Source organism: Protomyctophum parallelum (genome assembly GCF_964188405.1).
Source record: "Protomyctophum parallelum genome assembly, chromosome: 12".
Classification (NCBI taxonomy): domain Eukaryota; kingdom Metazoa; phylum Chordata; class Actinopteri; order Myctophiformes; family Myctophidae; genus Protomyctophum; species Protomyctophum parallelum.
In genome coordinates this window covers 44,278,237-44,304,434 of record NC_139712.1, presented here as the reverse complement: position 1 = coordinate 44,304,434, position 26,198 = coordinate 44,278,237, and the positions used below count along the sequence as shown (strand labels likewise).

At 42.6% G+C, this 26,198-nt stretch overlaps 1 protein-coding gene across 1 annotated transcript; it reads right to left on the bottom strand.

Moving 5' to 3' along the window:
* Nucleotides 1-46: 46 nt before the first annotated feature.
* Nucleotides 47-26,198, bottom strand: LOC310868130 (extracellular calcium-sensing receptor-like; the record flags this gene model as incomplete). The annotated part of the gene is made up of 24 exons (XM_083778391.1): nt 47-52; nt 336-528; nt 840-973; nt 1,143-1,207; nt 3,108-3,251; nt 3,870-3,930; nt 4,630-4,658; nt 5,886-6,012; nt 7,355-7,468; nt 7,637-7,830; nt 7,917-8,040; nt 10,679-10,860; nt 12,599-12,821; nt 12,942-13,126; nt 13,489-13,601; nt 15,786-16,692; nt 16,781-16,904; nt 16,993-17,220; nt 19,751-20,026; nt 20,251-20,396; nt 21,120-21,411; nt 22,096-22,236; nt 25,695-25,797; nt 26,086-26,198. 24 exons carry the CDS (start codon nt 26,196-26,198, stop codon nt 47-49), a joined length of 4,224 nt encoding a protein of 1,407 aa, XP_083634517.1.

Genomic DNA, 26,198 nt, shown 5'->3' with positions numbered 1-26,198 from the left:
ATGTCACACTGTGACCTTGTTGATCGGCTGTGTTTGATACTTTTGTCTAACACTAGCATAAGGAAGAAATAGGGCATTAAAAAAGCATTACAATTGAAATATGGAGACACAAGGTTTCTTCTCGACAGCAACGATTATGTCTTTCAAACTCCAAAAAGACAACATTTTATATTTATCATATTATAGATTTGCAAATAGCCAAGTAAGCAAAATTAAATAAAATAGGCTATTGTGAAAGGGGATAGGAAGCTTACCATGGGCACTTTGTATACACCTAATATTCTAGAGATGGTAACAGAACTTTTTGAGGTACTAGGACCCACAATTCCAAGTACTGGAGGAGACCCAACACAGCTCTGATCCAGTGTAAACTGCTCGTCTCTCCCACTGATCAGTGACAATGCTGCAGGGACTGCAACTCCAAGCGTTAAACAGGTGTCATAGATACTGTATCCCAGAGTCACATTGGGGAGCAGGCTGGGGTCTCTGTTGATCTCAGTGATGGCAAAAGCCATGGTCTGTGCCCATCTGAACGCCCTCATTAAAAAACTAACACACACAATTACACTGTAGCCTTGAATATCATTGCTGTCGGGCAGAAACCTTGTATCTCCATATTTAAACGTTCTGTTTAATAAATTACTTACTTTTTCATACTACAGTGTGACAAAAAAATGTGTTCTATTTTTGAAGAGTGCTTGTTACTAAATAATAACTACCCTAGATCCATCCAAACACATGTTTTGAGAAGGTTTCCACCCGACAGCCTATATCTATATATCAACTAATCATGTTTCTATACATAAAAACAAGGTTGGTGTTGTCTTCGTGATACTCACCGACTGCAGGAGGGATTCTGTTCCTTGGACTGTGTGAACGTCAGCTCAGGGAACACAGAGGAGACGTGGAATGGAAACAAACCACCCAGAAGCACATCTCCAGCCTTGTACATTCCTCCATGTTTTAACGGTGCCTGGAACTCACAAGAAGAGGAAGAGGATGAAGACAAAGGAGAGAAGGAAGCGAACATCATCAAGTATGAAAACAGTTGTATGTCTAAAGAAGCCGTCATGACTGTCCTCCTCTGTCTAACAACCCCCTCCCACCTTCTCCATCCAGTGTCCAGTTGTTAGGTTTTATACCCATGCAGTGCCGTCCCCTGTGCCAGATGACGACATTACGTAATCTTTCACAACACTGATCTGGGCTTTTAGGCACACACAGAGGCAGGGTTTAACATACATAGGTATCAGTGGTGGAAAGTAACAAAGTAGAGTTACTGAAGTACTGTACTTAAGTTCAATGTTGAGGTATTTGTATTTGACCATTTGTCATTTCCAATGCTTTTACTTCTACTCCACTACATCTCAAATCCCAATATTGTACTTTTACTCCTCTACATTTATTTGGAAACTTTAGTTACTTTGTAGATTTTGATTATTACAAAACATACATTAACCTTTAGCCTTTTATACATTCCGGCCATTTGAAAATAGCCGATTGCGACGCATTGTGAGCTTGTAGATCAGCTATTTTCTAGATAGCTAGATTTTCTAGATATCTAGATAGATTTTTAGACATTTGAAATGGGCCATATTCTATTATAATGAGTAGGCTACTTATACTTTTGGTACATTAAGTACATTTTGATGCCAATACTTTTGTACGTTACGAGAGACAATGAGATCCGCAATAAACTTGCAAATCGGTTCGCAACATGTCGCCTTAGTCAATGGCAGGTTAGTGGTCAGTGGTGGTCAGTGTCAGGTTGGTGGTCAGTGTCAGTTTGGTGGTCAGTGTTGGTCAGTGTCAGGTTGGTGGTCAGTGTCAGGTTGGTGGTCAGTGGTGGTCAGTGTCAGGTTGGTGGTCAGTGTCAGGTTGGTGGTCAGTGGCAGGTTGGTGGTTAGTGGCAGGTTGGTGGTCAGTGGCAGGTTGGTGGTTAGTGGCAGGTTGGTGGTCAGTGGTGGTCAGTGGCAGGTTGGTGGTCAGTGTCAGGTTGGTGGTCAGTGGGGGTTAGTGGCAGGTTGGTGGTCAGTGGCAGGTTGGTGGTCAGTGGCAGGTTAGTGGTGAGTGGTGGTTAGTGGCAGGTTGGTGGTCAGTGGCAGGTTGGTGGTCAGTGGTGGTCAGTGACAGGTTGGTGTTCAGTGTCAGGTTGGTGGTCAGTGGTGGTTAGTGGCAGGTTGGTGGTCAGTGGCAGGTTGGTGGTCAGTGGCAGGTTGGTGGTCAGTGGTGGTTAGTGGCAAGTTGGTGGTCAGTGGCAGGTTGGTGGTCAGTGGTGGTCAGTGGCAGGTTTGTGGTCAGTGGTGGTTAGTGGCATGTTGGTGGTCAGTGGCAGGTTGGTGGTCAGTGGCAGGTTGGTGGTCAGTGGTGGTTAGTGGCAAGTTGGTGGTCAGTGGCAGGTTGGTGGTCAGTGGTGGTCAGTGGCAGGTTGGTGGTCAGTGGTGGTTAGTGGCAGGTTGGTGGTCAGTGGCAGGTTGGTGGTCAGTGTCAGGTTGGTGGTTGGTGTCAGGCCTATTCCTGTTTTTAGCTATAACTGCATCGATCTGTATACAACTTATGTATGCGCACTCCCTAGAGGCCATGGAAAAACATTGTCCCTGCATCCCGCCACAACTGCCGGTTATAGTGCCACCATGAAGCTGATTTCTGTAAAACAAATTGCTTATGTTAGTCGCACAGATTTCATCCAGAGCTCACGCAAATCGGTCCACATGATCTCTGTAGTCATGTGATCAAGACAAGTCTGTTGGATTTCTCAGATTCTACACTGATTGGCTTACACACTATCTTTATAGTCATGTGTTCAAGACGGATCTGTCCGATATATAATTTTCCATCCTAATTGGCTAACATTGGCTTTCAACGTTTGCAGGATTGGCCCGTTTTGAACGAAAAGCCTCAAATCATCCAATTGCCATCCAAGGCAAGAAGAAATGGCACCCTTTTCACATTGGCCTATTATAGCGCCACCAGGAGGCCACAACCTGACCTGCCCTGGTGGAGACCTGTGCCGATGGGCACTTTATCTAGTTGTAGATGTTATCTGCATTGGTCTGAAAGGTGAATTTATTGTCTATGGTCATTCCCAGATATTTAAAGTCACTGACCTGCTCCACTTCCTCCCCACTCATAGTAACAGACTGGACCCTCTGCTCCTGCCCCCCCTCCCAAACACAGCTCCTTGGTCTTAGTGACATTAAGGTCAAACCAGGTGGCCGATGTGGTGGTCGATGTGCTGGGAGTAGGAGGGACTGGAAACGTCCAACCAAGGCCATGTCATCAGCGTACGTTATGATAGAGAACTCTTTGTTGGTGTATTTCAACTCATTTGTGTATAGGGAAAATAACAGAAGTGATAAAACGCACCCTTGTGGAACGCCAGTGTTTAGGACAAGGCAGTCAGACAGAGTGTTATTAATACAGACTCGTTGGGGTCTCTCTCTCAGAAACTCCCTAATCCACAGAATGACATTACTACTGACGTTCAGGTCACACAGGCGTTTTAGGAGAAGACGGGGATGGACCGTATTCAAAGCAGAGGAGAAGTCCATAAAAAGGACACGGACATACTGTATTTTTTAGGCTTGTCTAATTGACTATATGTATTTTATCCAATAAAGTTAGAGTGGCAACCACTCAAAAAGAAGATAGCCACTAGGTGGCGCCACCGCACTTCATTCGGTTGCCTTTTGACTCGCAATGTTTTCTCATGCTGCCAATAAAGCCCTGAATTGATTTGTATTGAGAACAGAACGGACAGAACAGAACACTGAAATGGTAACTTCACATTGTAAATTGTTAATAGGCCTATACAGTACCAGTATAGACACCTGAGGGTGTACAGGTGTGTTAATAGGCCTATACAGTACCAGAAAGACACCTGAGGGCGTACAGGTGTGTTAATAGGTCTATACAGTACCAGTAAGACACCTGAGGGAGTACAGGTGTGTACAGGGTACAGGGTTTGATGAGGGGAGGGACAGTTCAAAGGGCCGGGACTTAATTTTCGGACCTGTTTAGAACTCTAGTTTTCACCGGCTGCCGGCTGCACTAATTAATTTGGGGCAGGCCCTTCTAGAGTTTAAATGGACAGGTACTGTATCAGTCAAAAGGGAGATATCGAAGAGGAAGGACGGATGGTCAAGGATCAACATATTGAATGTCAGGTTCTGACATATATCCATATATTAATATTGATGACATCAGGGATCTCCATATATGGGCTTATTTGCGACAGCAGGTCGCATTTACTATATGATCCTGATTTACTATCATACCTGATGATGTCATAGTGATGTCACAAGACCTGGGCAGAATATATGGAGGATTTCCCCATGTATGGGGATTTTGAGTACACTGACAGACAAAAAACGCACAATTCCATAGTGAACTTCGAACCATTGACATCTTTGTTAGGCAGATTTTTTTTTAAACAATACTTTTGATTATTATTATCGTGAGAACGATGGCTTCCATTGTCACATTTCAACTTTTCTCGATTAGAAAGCCTGCAGTTTCTATTAGCTTGGATTCCCCATCGATGATGTCACTGGTGGACGGGTTTCTGAACTGCCCACAGCTCATGATTATCAACAAGGATTACAGCTTGTATAAAATAGCATACACTACCTGGGTACACATCTGTGAGAACTCAATGGCTAAGTAATAGAATATAAACACAATAAAAAGCAAGACAAGTACTTGTTCTATACACTATGATTTATTAAGTCATTATAGCTAAACGGCATCAGCATGTGAGTCATGTCAATGTCATTACAAATTAATGAAAAACGTAAACAAAAATCACCTATGATCAATGTTCAATCTTCACATTAATTAATTAAATAATCGCCTAATCGCAATTATTTAAGATAATCACAATCATCTTTGCATAATCATCAATTGTTTCCATGTTGAAAAATTTCCAAATCAGTGCATAATGTATGCTTGGTATTAAATATGTAAATCAATGACCAGATATATGGCCATAACAACACATGTACCGACTATAAACAGTTGATGTGATGTGAGGCGGATATGTGTACAGCTACAGCCTCAGTACACAGTACAGTAGGAAATTAATACAAATTTGGATGTGTGTGCGTGTGTGCGTGCGTGCGTGAGTGCCTACACTGTATACGTATAGCGCACTGTACGCGTATAGCGCAGCACCGCAGTACGTGCTGATCTTCTTCTGCGGACTACACGTGGCTCTTGGGCTTTGCTTGGCATAGTTTCCAAAGTAAAACAAAATAATAATAATGCTAAAGTAGCATAGCAAACTAATGTCAAACACGACACTGGTAGCACAGAACTGACTGACACGGTGAATAGCAGCCAGGTTGACAGTGAAGTAGTATAACGGCAAAGAGCCAAAGAGGCAATGCAATGCAATGCAGTGTGTCGGGATTTATTGGAGACAATGTCACAGAGTTGATGGTCAGTGTCCGTGCGCGCCAGCCATCAAGCACACCGCCACCTGGAGGATCTAAGTGTGTTATGCAAGTGTACCCAGGTGCGCTGTTGAATCTCGGGCAATGTGAATCATGGCCATCGGGGACCAGGCAACCATATTCGGAAACGGTTCCAATGAGTCCCTCTCAGTGAATCCCCTATAAATCTGCCCACTCCTTAGAGGCCTTTACGTCTTTACTTAAAACCCATCTCTTCTCCCTGGCTTTCAATGATGTTTGACCTAATTAACCTGTGTAATATTTCTGTTGCTTTGATGTTGTTTTACTATGCTGTTTGTGTTGATTGTATGCCTGTTTCATGATCGTGTAAAGCACTTCGGTTGACCTTCTGGTCTTTGTAAATGTGCTCTAGAAATAAAGTTTGATATGATTTGATGAGATTTGATTTAAACGTTTGCGTCATGACGTCACTGAACGTCCGTCCACCTCCATGAACGTCCTGAAGTTCCAGCTTTGGCCAGAAGGGTAGCATGGTTTTAATGTTGGCCAGCCACTCTGGGGGCGTGGTAAAAGCGGGCCGGCTGTACAAGGACTGAGCCTTAAAGACCACATGACAACCAACTAAATCTACATATCCAGACTGCCGGGTGGAAACCGTGTATGTCCTAACCGTCTTTACTTTTTTATTATAATAATATCTCTTGTATGTTTTGAAATATGTTTTTGAAAATATTAATCAAAGCAGCTTTAACCCATTGAAACCAGAGGCCTTCACAAAGTAATGCTACCGATACATAATTTGCCTCTTACTATACATAGTATTTTCTATTTTGACCCACAGATAATGGAGAGGTGCACATGGTTTATTGTCAATATAGCTCTAACATCAACAAACAGTCTTTGAGGGAGGGTAATCAACTTCTCCTTTATCACTGATAATAGATGTTTGTATCTTTGACTAGATGTAGTTTAATATGGTAGAAAACAGACTATTTTACTAACAAGGTTATCAGCAATATATATATATATATATATATATATATATATATATATATATATATATATATACTGTATATACTGTATATCCAATACACGTATTGTAATAAAATACACATAATGTGAATTTAACCCATCTACTGCCACCTGGTGGACGCAGAGCCAAGCTAAAATGAAGCCATCCTTGCTATAGAAAGCGCCAATGTTCCCATGTAGATCACCAGATAATCAGCAAAGACCTCCGAACATTGCGTGTTTTATCCAAACCATGGCAGTTTCCTGTAATAGCAGCTGTATTCCATGTTTTTTGCGCAGTGTGGAGAGCTCCGTAGATTTTGAGTTAGCTTTTTAGTCAGCCTGTATAAAGGGAGGTGAACGGCAGTGAGGATGCGCGATCTGGTCTAGGATCACTACAGAAGGGAAGGCCATGCAACAAAGAAGAAATCAGCGATCCGGTTTGGTATCAATAATAAAGCTTATCAGACGGAACGTTAAAAATGTCTGCTTCTACGTCTTGGTGGCATGACCCATGATGGACTGCTTAGTGTTTCTCTCAGGTTTCAAAATGATTAGATAACACTTTGGTCCAAACAGTGCCACCAAAATGCCCAAACTAGATGCTAAATTAGCAAACACCTCCACTACATCGGCATATTTGCCTGGAGAGCTGATATATGCTGGTATGAAGGCTATCCACACGGCACAGAAGATCAACATGCTGAAAGTAATTAAGTTAGCTTCATTGAAGTTGTCTGGAAGATTCCTTACCATGAATGCTAGGAGGAAACTGAGGAGTGCTAGTAAGCCAATATAACCTAGTAACGCCGCAAAACCAACTGTTGATCACCAACATTGCACTCATAGACTATCTTTTCAGAATAGTATTGTGTGTTTTTATGAGGAGTTGGTGATGCAGACACAAGCCAGGCTGTGCAGATTATTGCCTGGATTGAAGTAAGAATCAGAACTGTTCCTCTCTGCTGCATAGGACCAAACCACTTAATGATGTCTGCACCACCAGGCTTGGAGGCCGTGAACACAGCCAGCACCACCATAGTCTTTACCAGGATGCAGGAGACACACAGCACAAAGCTGATCCCAAATATTGCATGCCTAAGCTGACAAGTCCAGAGTCTGGGACGACCAATGAACAAGAGTGAGCACAAGAAACATAGTTTGAGTGAAAGCAAGAGTTGGAAGCTGAGTTCTGAGTTGTTGGCGCGAACCATGGGCGTCTCTTTATGATAAACAAAGATCCCCAGGACAATAGCACAGACAAATGTTCCTAGCAATGAGATGGTTGTTAAGGAGATCCCCAGGGACTCATGGTAGGCCAGGAACTCAATGCTCTTAGGGACACAGTGGTCACGCTGGGGACTGGACCAGAAGTCCTCTGGACACACGGTGCACTCTGTAGAGTCTAACAAATAGGACAAGATTAAAGGGACAGACACGTATCTTCTTATAACCTTCTGTACATAATGTAGCTACATTATGTAACCCTACCTGTCTCATTGCTGAACTCTCCCTCAGAACAAGCAATGCAGTCGTAGCAGCAGACAGGTTCTCCTTTCCTTCTGGCCACACGGGTTCCAGGAGAACAGCTCTCACTGCACACCGACCGAGGAGGCTGCAGAGGAATGTAAAAATAGTCAGTTTAAATATAAATTTCATTCACATCATAAGCTCAATTAAACATTTTAGGAAGCTGAAATTACTTTTGCGGATTGAAAGTTCCAGAAGATTCTGTCTTCATCTCCGGAGGCAGGTTTGTGGCCAGTGGTGGTTAGTGGCAGGTTGGCGGTCAGTGGCTGGTTGGTGGTCAGTGGCAGGTTGGTGGTCAGTGGTGGTTAGTGGCAGGTTGGTGGTCAGTGGCAGGTTGGTGGTCAGTGGCAGGTTGGTGGTGCGGTATCTTTCCAGCGTACGGCGGTGGACAAAGCGAAGAACAGGATATCGATGTGATGAGGTTACGAAGAGGCAGCTTTATTTTTTATTAAAAAGCAGTCCAACAGTCAAAGCAAAGACAAAGGAAATCCTTCGTGGTCCCTGGATTAACAACACACAGTATACTCGAGCCGAGAAAATGAGTTAACCGGATCCAGAACCCCCAAATGAGTTACAGTTTCTGTTTATATATCCTGTACTAGTCCCACCCTCTCCCCAACATAAGGTAGGCGTTTACTGACTCTTGACCAATGATAAAATCCCTTTCCGGTTGGAGAGAGAGGCGGGACCTAGGAGAAGAGGGCTGCTTTAGATGATAATCCTTAGATGATAACTAGTTATAATGAAACTTAACAAAACTTAAACGTAACCTTTAAACAACTTATGAACATGGTTAATCATACCTTAAAAGTATATAAAAATGGAAACACTTGTAGTTAGGAAATGTTACGGAACTATAAAGTAAAACTGAACACTCTAAATGAAATGAATTAAGAACAGTGTGAACCAGTGGAATTAAACTACCAGTTAGCAAATGGCTCCGCCCGCCAGGGGACCGTGCTTCAAAGGGTTGTAAACAATGACCCTTTGTTTTCACGTGTGAAATGTAAATGCTCCCTGTCTCTTATATTTTGAGAGAGAGAGAGAGCCATTATGCTCTAGTTAAAAATAGCTTATCTTGACTTAGTGGCATATTGATTTAGTTAGTAAGTTCACTTATAGAAATTATACGACATAGGCCTACGCTGGAAAGATACCGCAGTGGTCAGTGGTGGTTAGTGGCAGGTTGGTGGTCAGTGGCAGGTTGGTGGTCAGTGGTGGTCAGTGGCAGGTTGGTGGTCAGTGGTGGTTAGTGACAGGTTGGTGGTCAGTGGCAGGTTGGTGGTCAGTGGTAGGTTGGTGGTCAGTGTCAAACCAAACTCAGCTTCTTCTACACAACGGTAGAGTCTGTTCTCCTATACGGCAGTGAGTGCTGGACCCTGAAGCCTGAAGCCAACTCTGCAGAAGTCTCTAGACGGGTGCTACACCATGAATGCTGCGTGCAGTACTTAACATCAGTAAGAGCACACATGTTACCAACAAGAATCTGTATGATGGAATGCTAAGGGTGAGCCAGAAACTAGCAGCCAGGAGAATGAGACTTTAGCAGGACACTGCCAAAGACACCAAGAGCTGCCAGCCAGTAAACTAGTGCTGTGGGAACCAACTCACGGGCACCGGTCACGAGTCACGACGACGTCCCACATTAACATGTGCAACAACAACGAGCTGGCCAGATGTATGGAAAACCGGGGTGACTGGAAGAAACGATGGAGGGCTCGTCTGAGGAAGACCTAGAGAGAGGCAGGTTGCTCGTCAGTGGCAGGTTGCCGGTCAGTGGCACCTGGACAATGTGGGCACCATAAAAACTGTTCAGCTCTGAAGTTGTTAATCAGAGCAGTGGTCAGTCCTCCCCCACTTCTCAGGTGGCCACTCCTGATTACCACTGAAGTGTGAGGGAAAACAAGAGTAAAGCCCAAGGCATCTTCAACTCACCAGTTGTGTCCCAAATGACAGTCCCTTAGTCGAGTGATGTCATGCACACAGGCAGGCAGGCATGCACGCGCGCACGCACGCGCGCACGCACGCACGCACGCACGCACGCACGCACGCACAAACAATGATGTTATTTAATTAACCCAGGCCTAGAGGCAAATTAAATAACACAAGGTTGAAACATTGCAATAACACCAATTAAATATCACATGGTTCAATGCCTTGGCAAGTTAGCTGATCTTATCGTTTATTGTTTATTTGACAAGACTGTCAATAGCGTAAGTTTAATGCCTTTAATCCTGATGTCCAGTTTCCCTGTCTACAATGATGTGACATGACATGTTTGTGTGGGTATAGTGTGTGTTTGTGCAGACACTAGGCTAGGCTATGTGACCTGCAGTGTGTGTGTGTGTGTGTGTGTGTGTGTGTGTGTGTGTGTGTGTGTGTGTGTGTGTGTGTGTGCGTTACACAGATGCATTCAAATACTATATAAAATGCATTCACATAAACACAGCAACAGTGGGGATTAGGTGAACTATTTAAACATTTTGAAAACATTTTTTTTAAACATTCTTATTTAAAATGTCCACTGCAGTTGGCACAAACAAAGTTTTGTAACCCTTCTTTTTAGCTAATTTTGCCCTAAGCCTCCTGCCCGATGACAGCAAGTCAAATTCAGAGCGAAGAGGGTGGGTAGACATTGTAAATCTGAATTGCTTTTTTGGTTATGGAGCGGTTGTATATATATCCTGAAGTTGCAATGGTTAGTCTCCAATGATCTTACTTGCCTGGTTGACTACCTGGGTGAGCTTGTTTTTACAAAGGTCAAACCAGGTGGCAATACGGTCGATGTGCTGGGAGTAGGAGGGACTGGAAACGTCCTGCAGGCAGGCAACCAAGGTCATGTCATCAGCGTACTTTATGATAGAGAACTCTTTGTTGGTGTATTTCAACTCATTTGTGTATAGGCCTATACAGTACCAGTAAGACGCCTGAGGGCGTACAGGTGTGTTAATAGGCCTATACAGTACCATTAAGACGCCTGAGGTCGTACAGGTGTGTTAATAGTAAGTAAGTAAGTAAGTACTTTTCGAAACAAGGTTACAAAGTGCTGAACAGTGACACAATATAAAACCACAAACATAGTAGTAAAATAATGCAATAAATATATTATATATACATATATATATACACAAACACGTACATACATACATATACACATGTAAATGTACACATATACACATACACATATATACATACATGCATAAGTACATCATAATCAATACTCATAGATTTAAAATGGAGACAAAACAAACAGACCTGCAGAGGAAATCAAGTGACAACATGGAGAAATTATTTACGGAATTAAAACGTTTTTAAACTGCTTTTAAAAATGTCAACTGACTTGGAGTTTCTCAGAGGCAAGGGCAGAGCATTCCACAATGTAAGGGCAACCACTGCAAAGGCCCTATCACCTTTTGTCTTTAACTTGGTCACTGGGATTTTTTTAAGTTCTTTATCCGAGGACCTGAGGGGTCTCATACTATCCTTAGGAGTTAAAAGGTCGAGGATGTACAGTGGGGCCAGTCCATGAAGTGCCTTAAAAGTGGTTAAAAGGATTTTAAAATCTACTCTGGCCTTGATGGGTAACCAATGCAGTCCAGCTAACACCGGGGTTATGTGTGCTCTACGGTTAGTGTTGGTGAGGATTCTGGCTGCAGTGTTCTGTACTAATTGGAGTCTGGATAATGAGGAGTGGCTTAGCATTGTGTAGAATCCGTTACAGTAATCAAGGCGGGAAGATATGAATGCATGCATGATTTTTTCAAGATCCGGGGGCGTGAGAATTGGCTTTATTTTAGTAATGTTGTGTAGATGATAAAAGCAGGACTGGGTGACCTTTTTGACGTGGAAGTTGAGGTTAATTTTATTATCAAAGAATACACCCAGGAGGGGGCACGGTGGCACAGTTGGTAGTGCTGTCGCCTCACAGCTAGAAGGTCCTGGGTTCGATTCCCGCTCGGGACGCTGTGGTTGCTAGCGGCGTGTTTCCTTCTCCGCGTCATCAGTGCCCATTCCCGAAGGCGGGGTTGGCGAAAGGCCAACCAGGGAAACTCCCCCCGTCAGGTGTAAAGGAGCAATTTGGACACTCAGGCATGAAGGAAGCATGAGTTCAAGTCGGTTGCTCTCCCCTTGTCCCCCATATATGGGGGACTAGGTTGGTGGAGGGTGGAGGGTGACTAGGTTGGTGGAGGGTGGAGGGTGGGTCAATCACATTAGATGATTGACACAGGTGTGAAAAATGGGTTACAAAATCGTGGGATAAAAAATATATATAAAAAGAAAAGAAGAAAAGAAAAAAAAAAGAATACAACCAGGTTCTTTGCCGTGGGTTTGACGTTATCTGCCAGTGAGCCGAGGGACTGTCGAATGGGGTTTGAGCTGATATCAGGGCCAATCATTTTTTATGCCGGTTAAACAGTTGTGCATGATTATGAGTTTGCTGGGGTCATTTTGCTTAAAGGAAAGATATAACTGGGTATCGTCAGCGTAACAATGATAAGAGATGCCTTCAAAACTATTGATGAGGGAGCTTAGGTGGAGCATATAGAGGGAGAAAAGGATTGGGCCAAGAATGGAACCCTGGGGGACCCCACAGGTCAAGGGAGCTGAGGAAGAAGCGTAACTGTCAACCGCGACAACCACACTTCGCTCTGACAAATAGGAGGAGAACCATTCTAAGGCTACCCCAGTTAATCCCACCCACTGATGGAGCCGATCAAGGAGTATGGAGTGGTCAATTGTATCGAACGCCGCGCTTAGGTCTAACAGCAGCAGCACAGAACATTCCCCGGCGTCTGTCCTCATGAGAATGTCGCTAGAAACCCTGAGGAGTGCCGTCTCTGTGCTGTGCTTCTGGCGGAAGCCGGACTGAAATTTATCAAAAGTATTGTTGGAATTTAGAAAGTGCAGGAGTTGATTGCAGACCACCTTTTCCAAGAGTTTGAGAGTGTTGATGTTAATTAGATTAGAAAAATATGCGGTTCTTACATCTTCAACCTTCTGATTGAAAGTAGACATGAGTTCCTTCATGAAATGGGCTGTCTCTTTGGATTTTTTCCACAGCTCTACCTTTCTACAGTCCCGTTTAAGGGTGCAGATGTCTTCATTTATCCAAGGGGATGAGTTGGCTGCACCGGTGCATTTATTTTTTATTTTAATGGGGGCGACTGAATCTAGGGCAGACGAGCAAAGGTTATTAAAATGAGCGACAAGATCATTGGTGTCAGTTGGGGGAATACAATCGTTAGTAAGGTCAGCTAAAACCAAGGAAAACCTTTCGGAGGAAGAGTTGTTGAGGTAGCGAGAGCGGATTGAACGTTTGATATGTCGGGTCTCAGCAATAAAATCTATATTAAAAAGAATATATTTGTGGTTAGTGATAAATAACCTCGCCAAGGCGAAGGGCATCAAGGTTCAGGCCCAGTGTAAAAACTAGGTCCAGTGTATGACCATGGTCGTGTGTCTTCCGTTAAAAATTCACTTTTAGAGCCTGGTGGGCGGTAGCACAATAATACAAAGAGAGGGTTAGCAGAACCAATCCTTAGCAGGAGTGCCTCGAAAGTCTTAAAAGTGTCAATATCCACCGAGCGGCAGGCAAACTGTTTAGAAAATACAGCAGCTAAACCGTCTCCACGGCTGGAGGAGGATCTGGGGGAGTTTACAATGTTACAGGCAGCAGGACAAAGCTTGTTCACTGTGATGTTATCTTTATCTTTTAACCAGGTCTCGGTTAAAAACAAAAAATGAAGGTGATGTGAGTTGAAAAAGTCTCTTATAATGAAGGGCTTATTGCAAACAGACCTAGCATTAATTAGGGCCATTTTAAATAAAGCAGGCTTAATGGCTGGAGCTATGGGAAGACAGGGAATGTGGCTGAGGTTTGATGGAGTGATGGTGCGTGGAGTGAGGTTGAGTGAGTAAGAGAGTCTGGTCCTAATATGAACAGGGATATAGGATAGGCCTACATGATGTAGGTGCCCAATGTTACGGGGCCGGTGGGTTAAAACGGGGATAACAGAGGGGGCCATGGTAATTTGTGGTGGGGGGAAATGGCAGTGTGGAGGGGGGGGGGGATTGGTTGTTGGTGACTGGTGTCATGTAGACTCAAGGTGATGTAGACTCAAGGTAGACTCATGGTGATGTTTGTGGACAGTACCTTTTTCCCTTTATAATTTAAGTGAACGTTATCGTGAAATAGCTGGGGTTTTTCCAAACTGAATATGTAGCCAATAGCCATACCCACAGGCAACACAGACATTTTTAATCCAGTTATCTGAACTGATGAGGCAACTGAATATTTTGGAGCGCTTGCTGAGGGTTGGGATTAAGCCTGAGAAAATGCATTTTGATGAAGTTGGCTAGTGTCTCATAGTCTTTTTGTACTTGATCTTGATTTTATATCATTAAATCTGACATGGACAATGACAGTATGGATTGAGTGGTGATGCTGAAGAATATATCTGGGATGTGTGTATGCAAGTCCTTGATTTTTGCACCAGAGAATGAATATGTGATGCAATCTGGGATGGCTACATGTCTTACAAGAGAGTCTCCCACAAGGAGATATTTTGGGGGTGGTATGTGAAAGGTGTTGGCAGGGCCAGCATTTTCTGCACAGGTCTTTGTTATGTTAATAGCATGTATAGCATGAATAGCTTCACTGACTGGGGTGGGGGGAGGGGGGTCATTGCTGGCTACTGCCTGTGCTGTTGTAGTTGCACTGACCAGGATGGAAGGGGCCGGGTTGGTGAATACAGTCTCGGCTAGGATGATGACGTCAAGGTTCAGGGTTCAAGGTTGTTTATTAGTGTCCCCGAAGGGCAAAAGGTTTTACAGCAGGTCATAAGGCTTGAAACACATATAAATACATCAGTCAGACCAACGTTATTGCTGCTGGTCGCAAGCGTGCGCTGCGCCCGGCCTACTTGCATCTTCAGAAAATAAAAGAAAAAGGATAGGGGGGTGGGGGGAGGCAGAATTTGGGTGGGGGGTAATGACAGAGAGGGAGGCAGGGGGCAATGGAGACATCACATCATATTACAATTTTAGTTGTATTGTGCAGGCACAGAATGTACTTGGGTGGGGGGCAAGGTGGGTTTTAGGTCTGGGCATCAATCAAAAAACCACTACCCTCACGCCACTCCTCAGGATTGGAGGGGCTGCGTGAGCGTAGGAAAAAAGGAGGCACAGCCGGACAGCAGGATTGCGGGTATGGGAGGGGGGGGGGGGGGGGGGGGGTTGAGGAGAGGGGGGGGTAAAGGCAGCATGTGGTGTAGGAGTGTGTGTGTGTGTGTGTGTGTAAAGTTCATTGTTCATTGTTACAAAAATCACCTATGACCAATGTTCAATCTTCACATTTATGAATTAAATAATTGCCTAATCGCAATGATTTAAGATAATCACATTTTTTTTTGCATCATCTTCAATTGTTTCCATGTTGAAAAAAATCAGTGCATAATTTATGATTGGTATTAAATATGTAAATCAATGACCAGATATATGGCCATAACAACACATGTACCGACTATCAACAGTTGATGTGATGTGAGGCTGATATGTGTGCTGATTGTGTGGAGAGCTCCGTAGATTTCGAGTTAGCTTTTTAGTCAGCCTGTATAAAGGGAGGTGAACGGCAGCGAGGATGCGCAATCCGGTATAGGATCACTAAAGAAGGAAAGGCCATGCAAAAAAGAAGAAATCAGCGATCCGGTTTGGTATCAATAATAAAGCTTATCAGACGGAACGTTAGGCCAATAGCAGTAGCCGTTTGGATTCCAACTGGCGGAACGTTCCGTCACGAGCAGTTGATTGGTTAAAAATGTCTGCTTCTACGTCTTCGTGGCATGACCCATGATGGACTTCTTAGTGTTTCTCTCAGGTTTCAAAATGATTATATAACACTTTGGTCCAAACAGCGCCACCAAAATGCCCAAACTAGATGCTAAAATAGCAAACACCTCCACTACATCGGCATATTTGCCTGGAGAGCTGATATATGCTGGTATGAAGGCTATCCACACGGCACAGAAGATCAACATGCTGAAAGTAATTAACTTAGCTTCATTGAAGTTGTCTGGAAGATTCCTTACCATGAATGCTAGGAGGAAACTGAGGAGTGCTAGTAAGCCAATATAACCTAGTAACACCGCAAAACCAACTGTTGATCCAACATTGCACTCATAGACTATCTTTTCAGAATAGTATTGTGTGTTTTTATGAGGAGTTGGTGAGGCAGACACAAGCCAGGCTGTGCAGATTATTGCCTGGATTGAAGTAAGAATCAGAACTGTTCCTCTCTGCTGCATAGGACCAAACCACTTAATGATGTCTGCACCACCAGGCTTGGAGGCCGTGAACACAGCCAGCACCACCATAGTCTTTACCAGGATGCAGGAGACACACAGCACAAAGCTGATCCCAAATATTGCATGCCTCAGCTGACAAGTCCAGAGTCTGGGACGACCAATGAACAAGAGTGAGCACAAGAAACATAGTTTGAGTGAAATCAAGAGTTGGAAGCTGAGTTCTGAGTTGTTGGCGCGGACCATTGGCGTCTCTTTATGATAAACAAAGATCCCCAGGACAATAGCACAGACAAATGTTCCTAGCAATGACATGGTTGTTATGGAGATCCCCAGGGCCTCATGGTAGGACAGGAACTCAATGCTCTTAGGGACACAGTGGTCACGCTGGGGACTGGACCAGAAGTCCTCTGGACACACGGTGCACTCTGTAGAGTCTAACAAATAGTACAAGATTAAAGGGACAGACACTTATCTTCTTATAACCTTCTGTACATATACTGTAGCTACATTATGTAACCCTACCTGTCTCATTGCTGAACTCTCCCTCAGAACAAGCAATGCAGTCGTAGCAGCAGACAGGTTCTCCTTTCCTTCTGGCCACACGGGTTCCAGGAGAACAGCTCTCACTGCACACCGACCGAGGAGGCTGCAGAGGAAAGTAAAAATAGTCAGTTTAAATATAAATTTCATTCACATCATGAGCTCAATTAAACATTTTAGAAAGCTGAAATTACTTTTGCGGATTGAAAGTTCCAGAAGATTCTTTCTTCATCGAGGGTGAGTTCTTCATCTCCGGAGGCTGTCATCTTGACCACACCTACGTTGTGAATATTTGTGCTTCCATCAGGGAGCCACGCCCAGTTCAATACATCAAAGATTGGTAAAGCATCACCATTCTCATCAAAGTATACACGATCACCACCAGATGTGGTGAAGTTGACCTTTTCCAGGTAATAGAGAAGCTAGAAATGGTGATGAGCAGAATCATGAAGAGCAAGAGACGTTAAAAACATACTTAAGGGTCCTATTATGTGCCCAAGTCACGCTACACACTATTTGGGGATTTAAGCATTGTGCAAGGGGTGTTCCTGTTGCTGAGTTGCTATCTTCCGCCACCAGCCTCATTACTAAAACATGTGCTCTACCCCTTACATTATGCATTGCCTTTCAACAAAACCATATTCATAATGTCACCCACATTTGTTGAGCATTAGGAGTGAGGAAGACTATTTAAAATACCACATTCAGAAGAACATGTAATTACCACCTGCCCCCTATACTTAAGGCCTGCAGCACGTTCCGTGACACGTTCTGTATTTAGTTAGTGCTTTAATTACCTTACTATTTTCCTATGATTTTGTTATATTGTTTTCCTTGTGAATGAATGAATGAATGAATGAATTAATTATTTTTTATTTTCGTGTCTTGTCGTTAAGAATACTGGACTACTCGCCCCGGTGCTTGCCCATTTTTCCTCCCGGAATTTTCCCCACTGATGGGGATAACTTTGTAATATGCTATTGGCTGTTTGTATTCTTTTTGGAAAAATATAAAAAGATACTCCTGTGGAAAGGCTATATTATTTTACTTATATTGAACCTATAAACAATTTAGTTTTATTTAGTATATGTAAGGTTTTGCCCCCTCAAATGGTACCTCGTCAGATAATCCCCACATATCCTACAACAACTTCTGTGAACAGACTTCACTGTAGTAGCTTTTCATAAATTATATTTGTACTTAGGCTGTTCTGCTGTCATGAAAGTTTATAGTTAGAAAAATTCAAAGTCCAGCCGTCTGCTGTCCAGCATCTCCCACCCCTCACTGGGGAAAATTCTGGGAGGAAAACAGAAATGGGGCGAGTAGTCTTGTTAGCGTCGTTAAGACCCATCCCTTACGGGATTATAAGACACCAACAACATAAATAAACAATATCACGTTCACTTCCCACACAGAAGTTACACAAAGTATTTGATCAAAACAAAAACAGAAATAAGCATTATCATAAAATAAAATAAAATACATCACATAAGTTTTCTTTGTCCGTATGTCCCAAGCTTTCTCTATATATTCTGCTAATGCAAATATATTTTGTTCGAAAATCCATCTCAGTCGCTCTGCATCACCTAACCACATCAGATCTATATTTTTACATCTGTTAAATAACTTTTGACGTAGCTCATGATACAACGGGCAATAGAAAAGAAAATGGAACTCATTCTCAATATCATTTATATCACAGTAGGTGCAAATACGTTCTTCTTCTGTAACTCCTCTATACCTCCCAATCTCAAGGTGCAAGGGCAAGATCCCAGAACGAAGTTGGGCACATAGGGATCTTTGTCTTTTGGATAATGGGGCACAAACATACTTTTCACTAGCGTAACAGCTTTTTATCGTAACAAATGTTCTCAACTTTGGTTTGTACAATATGTCCTGTGACCATTTGTTCTGAAATAAACTATAAAGTGTGTCTTTAACCATGGAGATGTTTACAACCCTGTTATTTAGAAAACTGTCATGTAACCCAGTTCGTACAAGAGTGTCCTCTATTGCACTTGCCCATGCACCTTTTACTGATACATCCCAGTTGTGTCTTAGTTCCAGTTGGAGTTTCCTTTGCACTTGTGTACTCTTATTTTGTACTACGTTTTGTCTCTTGGTTTCCTCCTTGTCCTGTTAGTTCCCCAGCCTATCCCAGGGTTGATTATTAGAACTTAATGTCCACCTGTTCCCTGTTTTCCCTGTGTATTTATACTCAGTTTTTTCAGTTCTTTGTCAGATCATTGTTGTACGTCACTAGTGTTATGCTCCTAGTGAACTCCTAGGACTTTGACTCCCAGTGTTCTTGTTACACCTTGTGTTCTCCTCGTGTATGGATTTTGGTGAATAAACCGCCTGCAATTTCGACTGCTCTGCCTCTCTGCCTTTGTCCTGCGTCTGGGTCCTAACCCTCTTGATTCACACCGTGACACCTATACACACTACACATACATTATTTTCTACTAATATGTATTTTTGAGTGGTGCAACCACTCCTACAACCAGCAATGTCCGTGTGTACCTATGTGGCCATGAGCACCAGAATGACTATTAGTACCAGTAGGGGCGCTGTTTGCCAGAAACAGAGAGGGAGATAGTGCTGCACTGTTGCCTGCTAATGAAAGAGAGAGAGAGAGAGAGAGAGAGAGAGAGAGAGAGAGAGAGGGGGGGGGGGGGGGGGGAGTTGCACCACTCAGTTCACAAAGGTGTGATTTTTTCATTTATACTGTGCATCTATCCATTGTTATATTACTAATGTTGCCAAATAATCCACGTTTGATTTTTATGATTTATTAAAAAAAATGTGAGATTAACTTTATAAACCCCACAGGGTTTTCTAAGTCTCACCTGAACAACCCAATAATATGTTGTTTCAAATGTGGTGTTTTTAAATGTGCAAATAAACAATAAATAAAAAGAATCCTACAGGTTAACTGAATGAATATCCCACCTGCCATGGCTGTATTGTCTGCAAACTGGCACAGCTGTGCCCAGGGAAAGGCCCTCTTCCTGGCACACACTGCAGCATGTCATGGAGGGCGTGGGCCAGAGCATACACAGCCTTGTATATATTATACTCTGTCCTGAGGTCAGACACATCCAACAGTGTAGTTTCTGCCGTTCCCAGGTCCTCTTGTCCAGTACACACCCTTCCACCAGCGTCCACCCACTCTGGTGGAAGGGGTGAAAATTTACACCGGAATGTGTGTTCCCAAAACTGCCTCACCTGAAAGAACACAATTAATTCATGAGAATACCTGTAAATACAATGAATTGATTAATGTAGGCCTTTTTATTATTCACTTCATTCACAGTTTGCAGATACTACAGTGGTACAATTGTACTATGGTACAAAATGTCATAATGGCTTGTGTCCATTGTGGTCCTGTGTCTCAATATTCAATTCAATGAGACATGTAACTATAGACATACAATTAAACAAATACTTACTATGTTATCCTCATGGTCATTGTCAGGACGTATCTTTAACAAGAAGTCCTTCAAACCTGGTATCTCTCCACGACGGATGGCAAAACCCAGGGTGCCTCTCAGGTACGGCAGGTAGTGAGGATACTTGAGACCGTATCCCCACCAAACTGAAGTGGCAGAAAAGATCCATAGCAGACCTGTCACATTCTGCTTAACCACCTGTTCATCGTTTCGAAAGAAATGAAAGGCATGTCAATACATTCTCAGTTTAGATTATTCTAATTACGAATCCCTAAATTAACATCCTCCACAGATGTATCGTAACCAGGGGGGCAGTCAGCCAGATATTTCGTGAAGCCTCATTTGAAATCGGTAGTTCATATAATGGCCTGTTGTGGCGCTGGACTGGACCCAAAAAGCCCCATAGCTCCATAGAGGCCCATGTATTTTGGCCCAACTTCACCTAGACTGTATTACCTTAATAAACATGGTCATGAATACTTTCTTCTTCCAGTCACTAGTTTAAAGTCTCATTTCTAATGTCATAATATTCTTTTTGGAAAATTATGGTCCCATTAATTAAAAAAATGACCATAAAGAAAAAAAAACATCGCGTATGTTCTGAGGGGCGTGGCTACCGTTACAGTCTATGATCGGGATTCCCCTCCCACTCGAGTCAAAATAAAAACCAACGGAGAAGAAGGGGGGAAGTCCCGCCTCGTTGTCTGGGCAGCCAATGGCCAGCTGGTCCAAAACGGAGCCAGCCAATGGCCAGCTGGTACCAAACGGATCTAGAAAGATGGCGACTTACATCAGGAATTACCATATTATTACAGGCTTCATTTTACGTTCATGTTAGACCCGGCGAACGCTTTGTCCATATTTTTTACAGTCTATGATCGTAACACAAACCTCATCCAAGACATTATGCATATAGGGCCCGTATCCAAACATAATGACCACCCGAGCTGTGGACGTCTTCATCACAGTGACGATCCTCTGGAGTTTATCCAGGTCATTGTGGAAGGGCAGAGCCTCTGAATAAGCCACACAACCCAGACCAGACTGGTCCAGGCCAGACTGGAACAATCGTGCGGCGTCACGGCCAGCATCATCATCACTGAACAACAGTCCTACCCAGGTCCACTCGAACCACCTCATAGTCTGGAGCATAGCTCGCACCTGAGTGGATGAAGAATGGACGGAAATGTACTTAGGTTAGATCATACAGTACATGAGCAAACAGCGGCCGAGGGGCAGAGGGGTCACATGCGGCCCCCGTGTTCACTTATGTGGCCTGCAGGTTAATATTGTAATACTGTTATATTATTGATTTCAGCTGTTACAATGTTTACAACATGCAAACATGACCCGCTTTAATTATATCTTGTTCAATATTAGTAGCATAATTACAATTTCAATTGTCTTTTTACGTCCAATAAAAATATATATTTCTAGATATATATAGATATTTCTACCCAACAGTATACGCAATGTGGCCCTCTGGAGTGAGTGTATAACTATAGTGGCCCTATGGAGTGAGTGTAGAAATATAGTGCCCCTCTGGAGTGAGTGTAGAAATATAGTGGCCCTCTGGAGTGAGTGTAGAAATATAGTGGCCTTCTGGAGTGAGTGTCGAAATATGGTGGCCCTCTTCTACATCAAAGTTGCCCACCCCATGGGTTTGAGTATTCCAGTTTGTGAAACATGAACTATTAGATACCAACACATCTATTGTAAGGTACACTTCTACCATCAGAGGACACTGGCATGAGTGCCTCGCCTAGAGTAGTAACCTGTGGGGCTGGGTAAATGTACTGTATTTTTTTTTTTTTTTTTTTTTTAATTCTCGTATATGTGTCTTACCTTGTGGGCCACGAGCCTGTAATAAAGTTTATATATATTGTTATAGAAGTTCACCTGGAAGACAAAACTTGGCATTGTTCTGAAGAAGGATGGGAACTGAGTCCGGTCGCTCAGACAGGAACAACCAGCCGAGTAACTTATCTGGAAAAACAGAATAAAAACAAATACAAAATATCTATTCTGTAATGTACTAGATCATAGGTATTCAACAGTGCGTCTGGTACCCTCAGGGCAGTGCTAATCAACCCGCGTCCCCTGCTTAATGTATCTGCGGCCAACAATGAAAATATAATATTAGTTATTTTCACAAGATTTTAGTTATTGTATTGTAAAAAGTTGTATGGCCCGATGTCAATTTAGTATTAACCACTTACTTTATCACCTGTGATAATCTGTTCATTATTATGTTCTCTTCACATTTTGTGAATGAAGCCTCATTTTGGTCTTCAACCAGCCAAAATTATCCCACGTCTCCCACCTTCTCTGCTCCCTCCATTGGCTCCCGTTCGCTGCCCACACAAGAGTACAAAACTCTGATGCTGGCATTCAAAGCAAGCAAAGGTATGGCAACCCCATATCTTGCAAGTCTGATCGAACCCGACAAACCATCCTGAGCGCTCAGATCAGCCAACGCAGGGAAGCTGGAAGTACCTTCACTAAAAACGCCGGGACAACGCTCCACACGTCCCAAACGCTTCTGGCTCCAAAACTATGTAATGCACTTCCCATTACAATCAGAACTGCAGCCTCACTCCCAATCTTCCACCGTGGTCTGAAAACCCACCTCTTCAGACTCCATCAGGGCACTTAGCACTTGCCCTAGCCCCGACATTTTTTTATGTAGACTATAGATAGCATTTTATGTAGACTTATAGCATTTTTATGTAGACATAGCACTATAGAGCATACATAGTTCCATTATATAGATATTCCACTGTTACGTTCTTAGCTTACGTATGATTCATGATAAGTACTTTTTATGTATGTGATGTATTGCGATGCTTTTTGTTCTTGCTTAATGTCTAAATTGTAAATTGTCATCACAATGTTTTTGTTCATTGAGGTTTGGCCTCATAGATGGAAATGTGGCTTTTTACTCTGTGTTTCCTTCATCTTTAGACTAGTCGTGACTTGTGTAGTGTGTTCCAAAATACATTTGTAAATGTTTCAAAATAATACAGACATTTTAGCTTGCGGTCTTTGGACTTTTGGAGTGGCCCCTGAGCCATTTTAAGTTGAGTAGCCCTGCCCTAGGGGATCGTCAGGTTTAATTTAGGGGGGCAAAATCTTTGGGGAGAAGCAAGCAGAGCCTGTGCTGTTTCTACCCTGCCATGATCACAGTGCAGATTGAATACACCTATATGTCCTTAAAGGAGAATTCCATGCTAGAATGCTTTCTTATCTTTCTTACCTTTCTTTGTAGTTGTTACGTCCCCACCAAAGAGGTCCAGGTGTTTTTTTGTGCAAAAACTCCTTATTGGCTATTTTCCCTACCATAAGCCCTCAATGAATTGCATTGCATTGAATGGGAATTGAATGGGGCTATGGGGTGTTATGCTAAATTAGCTTATTTCCAACGAAAGAAGTAGTAAAGTGTGCCGCTTGGGATATTATTTACATTATGAAGAGAGGATATATACAAAGAAATTATAATGTTGAGCGATGGAAATAAGCGAATTAGCACAACACCCCATAGCCCCATTCAATTCCCATTCAATTCAATGCAATTAATTTAGGGCTTATAAGGAGCTTTTGCACAAAATAACACCTGGACCTCTTTGGTGGAGACGTAACAACTACAAAGAAAGGTAAGAAATGTAAAATATTCATGTAAAATATTCAATAACAAATATTTTTCATCAAAATATATTGAAGTACAGCAATACATCCATGGCAACTTGAGCTACCCTTCTTCAATATTTCATCATGACTTTTCACAAAAAAAAAAAAAAAAGATTTCATGGGGCGGGCCTATCACTGAAAGATTGTCATGATCATGGCCATAACTTTCAATAGCTGCTTTTAACCCTACACTGTGTGCATTCAGAATGACCAGGTCATAAGCGTACATGAGGTGATTAATGATAGTTACCTGTAAGACAGCCTGTATTGCACTTATTTAATTCACTAGATAGATCATCCATTTATATGCACAATGTGCTTAGCCACAAGCAGCTTCTGAAACCGTTTGGTTTATCCTGTCAAAAGCTCAATAAGTTTAAATTTAGCATAGGAAGATAGTGGACATATTGTAGCTGGCAGACATTTCCTTAATTGCAGAAATGCATAACACTGTGCCGTGTTTCTTTTTTAATCTGAACTGGTTATCTGCAGTAAAGACAAACATTTCCAGATGTACAAACATGATACTTTCCAATACTGTGGAGAGGATGCTGGCCAGAGAGATTTGGATGTGCTGTTTGAGAACTTTACATGTCCTGCCATTGGCAATTCAGTAGAATGCAGTGCATTGTCAGAAACAGAACAGTTCAGTAGATTGTCAGTGCATTGTCAGAAACATAACAGTTCAGTAGATTGTCAGTGCATTGTCAGAAACAGAACAGTTCAGTATATTGTCAGTGCATTGTCAGAAACAGAACAGTTCAGTAGATTGTCAGTGCATTGTCAGAAACATAACAGTTCAGTAGATTGTCAGTGCATTGTCAGAAACAGAACAGTTCAGTAGATTGTCAGTGCATTGTCAGAAACAGAACAGTTCAGTAGATTGTCAGTGCATTGTCAGAAACAGAATAGTTCAGTAGATTGTCAGTGCATTGTCAGAAACAGAACAGTTCAGTAAGGGGGCATTGTCAATGTGTTATATGTAAATGATCCTGAATAGATATTGTTCCTCTGCTGGACACTTCTTTTTAGTATCAAAGCAGTAGCATTAACATTAGGCTAATCAGTGAATTAAACCTGTAGGTAAAACATGCATTTTCAGAAACCTTCAAGAAAAGATCAGTAAAGTGTGAAGAGTTGGAATGGCACATCTGTAGGTCTGTTTAGTTTACCTGCCTTGTCTTTGAGGACAGGCTCTAATTGTACAGAGGTGATTGATGCTGTACCATGAACCAACAGACCTGTAAAACACAGGTCAAGGGCAGTTACTTACCACTTTCTCTTAAAACAAAGGGGGGAAAAAATAAAGACAGAATGAGAAAGAAAAATAGCAGCCTACAAGCTCAGAACATCGGCTGTGTTTGATACTTTTCTCTAACACTAGCATAATGAAATAGGGCATTAAAAAACATTACAAGTTGAAATATGGAGACACAAGGTTTCTTCTTGACAGCAACGATCATGTTCTATGTCTTTCAAACGGCAAAAAGACCACATTTAAGATTTATCATATTATAGATTTGTAAATAGACAAGTAAGCAAAATAAAATAAAATAGGCTATGATGAAAGGGGATAGGAAACTTACCATGGGCACTCTGTATACACCTAATATTCTAGAGAGGGTAATAGAACTTTTTGAGGTACTAGGACCCACAATTCCAAGTACTGGAGGAGACCCAACACAGCTCTGATCCAGTGTAAACTGCTCCTCTCTCCCACTGATCAGTGACAATGCTGCAGGGACTGCAACTCCAACCGTAAAGCAGGTGTCATAGATACTGTATCCCAGAGTCACATTGGGGAGCAGGCTGGGGTCTCTGTTGATCTCAGTGATGGCAAAAGCCATGGTCTGTGCCATTCTGAACACCGACATGTAAAAACTAACACACACAATTACACTGTAGCCTTGAATATCATTGCTGTCGGGCAGAAACCTTGTATCTCCATATTTAATCGTTCTGTTTAATAAATTACTTACTTTTTCATACTACAGTGTGACAAAAAAATGTAACTATCCTAGATCCATCCAAATACATGTTCTGAGAAGGTTTCCACCCGACAGCCTATATCTTTGTAGAAATATACACATCAACTAATCATGTTTCTATACATCAAAACAAGGTTGGTGTTTTCTTCGTGATACTCACCGACTGCAGGAGGGCTTCTGTTCCTTGGACTGTGTGAACGTCAGCTCAGGGAACACAGAGGAGACGTGGAATGGAAACAAACCACCCAGAAGCACATCTCCAGCCTTGTACAT